This window comes from Gossypium raimondii, chromosome 10 (genome assembly GCF_025698545.1).
Source record: "Gossypium raimondii isolate GPD5lz chromosome 10, ASM2569854v1, whole genome shotgun sequence".
In the NCBI taxonomy this organism is placed as follows: domain Eukaryota; kingdom Viridiplantae; phylum Streptophyta; class Magnoliopsida; order Malvales; family Malvaceae; genus Gossypium; species Gossypium raimondii.
In genome coordinates, this window is record NC_068574.1 from 40986139 (window position 1) to 40991651 (window position 5513).

The window sequence follows — 5513 nt, forward strand, 5'->3', positions numbered from 1 at the left end:
TTTCACATCTTCCTCAATCATTCTTTTTGGGTTTCTAGAACCCCTACCCGAGATTGTGCGGTTTACAATCTTTTTATCCTGTTTCTTTACGGTCATGCCTCTCTTCTTACTCGGTTTCCTTCCAATCTTATCTAACTTTTCTTCTCCATGCTTTTTTTTTTCCAGGTTCACTCACTAGAGGCAAACTCAACTTAGGATCATCGGATTTGTTAAGGAGGTGGTGAGGGTGGTAGAGTTCGGCACCACTAAAAAATTGTTGGTTACATGCAGTTATCTTAAATCTTGATCTTTAACCAAGCAAACCTTCTAATCTTAGGTATGCCTACATCTGTAATTTATGCCTCATCCTCCAACAACTAAAGAGCAATAATCAGAATCATGATATTCTCATTTAAACCAAAAGGAGTTGCATTAAAGAAGAAGAAATCAAAATAAAGGGAAAAAGACTCAGAATTAGCAAAAGGCTTAACGAGGATTTTGTTTTCTTCGAAAATAGTTTTCAAACTACAACCTGAATTTAAAAATTAGGTTACCTTATCATTCCTTGCGAAGATCAATTCCAGCTTTCTTAGCAACAGCATCCAGTCCGTTCTTCTCTATGGTCTTCAACGCCTTGGTCGACAAGCGCAGTTTTACATAGCGTTTACCAGCTTCCCACCAAACCTTCTTGTATTGGAGATTGACAAACTGCAATTTCTTTGTCTTGTGGTTCGAGAAGGATACTTTGTTAGCTTTGTTTGCCTTCTTTCCAGTGAAAGGGCATACTCTGCCTGAAAATGATCAATCAACATATGAATAACTGTTAACTATTCATTGGCTCTAATTTAAATCAACAAATGCTCGTTCCATTATTTCAAAATAGTGACATCCAAATCACTAGTGCTATCTAGGCCTAATGACGATTGCCATATACAAATATATGTTCGAGTATATTCAACTTATGTCCTTTAGTCATGTCCGAATACGCTTCACATACAGGTGTAGGACAGAGGCGCTTTAGAGAAAATGAAGAGTCTGGATAACATAACTCATCACTCATACCAACAGAAATACACATCACTTTTCATTTCACTTTCATAAACTCTAATTTATCTAGTTCAAGCTTAGAATTAGCATGCTATGTAATGAAAGGACGTTGCCAATAAAATGAATATATATACATGTATTCAAATGCAGACAATTCAAGGATTTTAGATTGGCATTTATGTCTTCTAAATCTTTTCCAAAATGCAACTTAAACAAAGCAATTTGACATTTTCATTTAAAATTTGCATTCAAGTATACAAACCCAGATATATTATTTGAATTTTTCACTAAAAGCCTTCTAAAATCACCCACTTGCATTACAACATTGTTTCTTTTCAATACCATAATGAAATTTTACATAATTGAAACAGAAACATTTAGAAAGGAGCAAAATTGAAAGCACAGGAACTTAATTGTAAAAACTGAAATGTAAATAAAAATATTAAGAGTAAGATGGAAAAGAGAGGAAGGATTTACGAGCAACAGGCTGGAGAGGAGTGAAAGGTGTGGATATGGGTTTGAGAGGTGCCACGTCAGGGAGGTTGCAGGATAATTTGATGCCACTGACTTGAGAAGAGAGAGAACCCAGAAGATGTGGAGATGGGCTTGCCTTTAGGGGGTCTGCTTTCTGAAACCTAAGGAGTGAAGTAGTTCCCAAAGTGGCCAACGTTGCCATTGTTGCTCTCTCTGTCTACCCGTTTCTCTCTTTGTCTGACCGCTTTTTTGCGTGGATACTGGCTAGGATAATGATTTTATTTTTTAAAAGGAATAATGATTTTAATGAGAATTTATTTTTAAAATTTTAAGAGTTTTCAACCTAGCATTTGGTATATTGGTCAAGGATGATCAGGTTGGTATTTTGAGGGGCGCCCGGATTTTGGGGCGTGGGAGGCAGCCGTCCTTAGAATTTTAAATTTTATATATATATTATCATATATTTTAAATTTAGTGTCTATATTATATAACAATCGACCCCTTAATTAAATTGTATTTTGTATAATTCGTTCCCTTAAATCATAAGATTATACTTTATATAAACAAAGTATTTTTCAGTTTTTAATTATATAACTTTAATAATAATAATAATAATAGTCAAATATTAATGTATGATGTAGCTTGAAAAACTAAACTTAGATGTCTAATATGAACTTTAAAGTCAAATTCTAAAATTAATTGATTTGACCCAAAAATCAAGTCGGTACTCTACAACGTCCAGGCAATACCCGATGGGGATCTCATTTAGCTTCTCTTAATAGCTTGATGAGGATATTTGATTCTGTATGTGTTGTATTACAAGATATCATCAAATTCGGCAACCTTACTCAAACGAGTGAAGCTGATGGAATATATGATGCAATGACATCCGTTGAATTTGTTTTTATCTTGCATTTCATAATTGAGATGCTTGGAGTCATTGATGATTTCTATCAAGCATTACAGTATAAATCGTAGGATATACTAAACGCGGTGCAGTTGATGTCACCAACTAAAACACTTCTCCAAAAATCCGGAGAACATGGGTGAGATCCTTTGTTTGAGAAAGTGAAGTTATTTTGTAAAGATCGTGAGATAGAAGTCCCCAATTTAAGTGCTCCGTATAAAGTTGCTTGAGGTCGGTCTCACATCCAAAGAAATAACTTCACAATTGAGCATCACTATCAATTTGATATATTCATTGTTAACAGAAATGAATTCTCGCTGTAATGATAAGGTAGTGGAGTTACTTGTTCTTAGCTCTTCTTTGGATCCACTCGATAATTACAAAACTTTTCGGGTGGAAGATATCTACAAGCTTATGAATGATTTTTATTCGGACGATTTTACGGAGTAGGAAAAGCTACACATGAAGATTCAATTGGAGCATTTTCAATTTGATGCTGATCAAAGTACGAAGTTGTAGGAAGCTTCTACAGTTGTTGAGTTGTGTCAAGTGCTAGCTAAGACAAATAAGTCAAATATTTATCCTATTCTTGATAGAATTATTTGTCCAGTGCTAACTCTTCCCATGTCTATTGCAACAACCGAAAGAATGTTTTCAGTCATGAAAATTGTGAAGACAATGTTTCGTAACAGAATGGAGGATGATTTTCTTTCAACTTACTTGGTGGCATAAATCGAAAAAGAGATAGCTCAAGAATTTTCAACAGATTCTATCATTAATGAATTCAATCTTATGAAAAAATGGATGGTGCAATTTAGGATGCCTAGTATTGAGAAATAGGACTAAGGCCAAGTTTTTTTAATTTGATTATGGAATTATATTGATATTTATGATATTTTTAGCATAGTATTATTCTTTTTTGCATATTGAAAAGAAATATTTAATTTTATATAGTGTGATTTTTTTCTTTTAATTTTTTTTACAGTTAAATCGTTCATACTTTTTAAAAATATTAAATCGATTTGTTTGATAAGAAAAAAATATTCGAGAAGAATTGACACTTTTTTGCCTTAAAAAAAAGGTCATTTGGATTTAGAAATTTCACCCCCTTGAAGTAAAACCCTAGATCCGTCCCTGAGGATGTTCACCACATCTTATGGTCATGGGATTGATCCACAGGTCGCACATGTGTGGTAGTTTAAATGGAAGCATATGTGAGTTTGTGAATTTGAGATTCTATTGTATCAATATAGGACTTTAAATTTATCAATTTAAATTATTGGTAATTGTAACCTAAGGTAAGTTTACATCTTGATCACTTAACTTTAAAAAGTTACAAAATGATTATTGAACTATTCAAAAGTTTTCATTTAAGTCATTAAATTATTCAAAATTTTTATTTAAATCATTAGGCTGCTAAGGTTTTTTTGTTTTAAGTTCAGCTAATGAGCTCCAAGTGACAATTCAATGATTAGTAGACTTGATCAGTACCCATTGACAAGTAGAACATAACTTAGATGCAAGTAAATCTCACTATCAATGTCAGAGATCAGAGAAGAAAACTGTTTAGATTTTAGTTCGCAGATTCTTAATGTTCAAAGTTATTTCATGAAAAAAAAAACATAAATTGTAAAACAAAAGGGGAAGAAGAGCTTTTGATTGTTGTAGGCGGTGTGATCAAAGAAGGCTATACATCAATAATTTTAACAATCTAGTGGGTTAAATGAAAGTTTTCAAATAGTTTAGTGATCATTTTGTAACTTTTTGAAGCTGAGTAACCAAAATGTAAGTTTATCATTAGTGTCATTGGGTATAGTTTACCCTTGTTTTATTTGGATAAATATTTTTAAAAAGAAATTTTAGTGATAAAACAATTATCATATTGAAATAATAATATAAAAATTAAAATAAGAATTGAGTTTTATAATTAAAATAACATAAATTTTGAATTGAGTTTTATAATTAAAATAGAAAATAATAATAGTAATTAAAATATAAAGAATGTTAATCTCTTAAATTTTATTTGATAAATTAAAAAATTAAATGTTGAAAATTAAATATTAAAATTTTCAGTATTGAATTTGGTAAATGCTAAATTTATATTAGAGATAAATCTCAAAATTATATTAAACTTTTGTTTAATGTTCAATTTTATACATGAACTTTGATTTTGTGCAATTTTATACATAAAAATTTGATTTGATCAAATTCTCACAAATTATTAACGTAATTATTGATATAATTTTTTATGTTTATATATTGCATACACATATAATTATATTTATCCAATATTAAAATAAATTAATATATTTATTTCTTTAAATGTGCATGATTGAATAACAATCAAAGTTTCATGTATATATTTGAACCACAATCAAAGTTTTATGTGTATAATTGTACCAAATCAAAGTTTATATATCAATTTGCACATTGAATCAAATTTCATGTATAATTTTGAAATTTATCCATTTATATTATAAAACCATTTAATATATTAGTAAAATTGAATATTAAATATAATTATATTATCGATAATGGTATATATTAAATTTTAAAATTGTTTAATCTTATTAATATAATATTTAATGTTTGACATGTATTAGAGTAATCAGTAGAGTTAGCAAACTATTGTCTATTAACACTCTTCAATTGTTAGTAGTTGGTTAGTCTGTCAGTTAATCATAGTTAGTTATAGTTTTTTAATATGGTTGTAATTTGTTTCTTTAGTTAGCTAGCTAAGTAAATCAATGTAGGATTGTTTGTTAGCATTGGTTAAACTCAGTAGTTCTGACCTCTTATATAAATACCTAGATTTATCTCTATTGTGATGTTAGAGTCTCATTCAATAAAATAAGTAGACCATGTTTTTGTTTCTTGTTTGTTTTCTTCATTTCGTTTGCGATAATCAAAATGGTATTAGAGTTAGTGTTTTTCTTCTTATTATGATTGTTCGATGTGTAAAGATTGACTTGTTGATTTCATGTTGATGTTTTAATGATGGCTCCAAAAGTCGAAACTACTCCACGGACAGGTCTAGTTCACATCAGTACAATGATCAATCATCCATCTTAAGTTGGTGTGCAAGTGACTTCTTAGTCTGATAAGG

At 30.1% G+C, this 5513-nt stretch overlaps 1 protein-coding gene across 1 annotated transcript; it reads right to left on the reverse strand.

Annotated features, from left to right (window-relative positions):
* Positions 1–367: 367 nt before the first annotated feature.
* Positions 368–1792, reverse strand: LOC105778058 (50S ribosomal protein L28, chloroplastic). The gene is made up of 2 exons (XM_012601638.2): positions 1504–1792; positions 368–770 (listed from the first exon to the last, which is right to left on the reverse strand). Exons 1-2 carry the CDS (start codon positions 1700–1702, stop codon positions 538–540), a joined length of 432 nt encoding a protein of 143 aa, XP_012457092.2. The 5' UTR covers positions 1703–1792; the 3' UTR covers positions 368–537.
* Positions 1793–5513: the final 3721 nt, after the last annotated feature.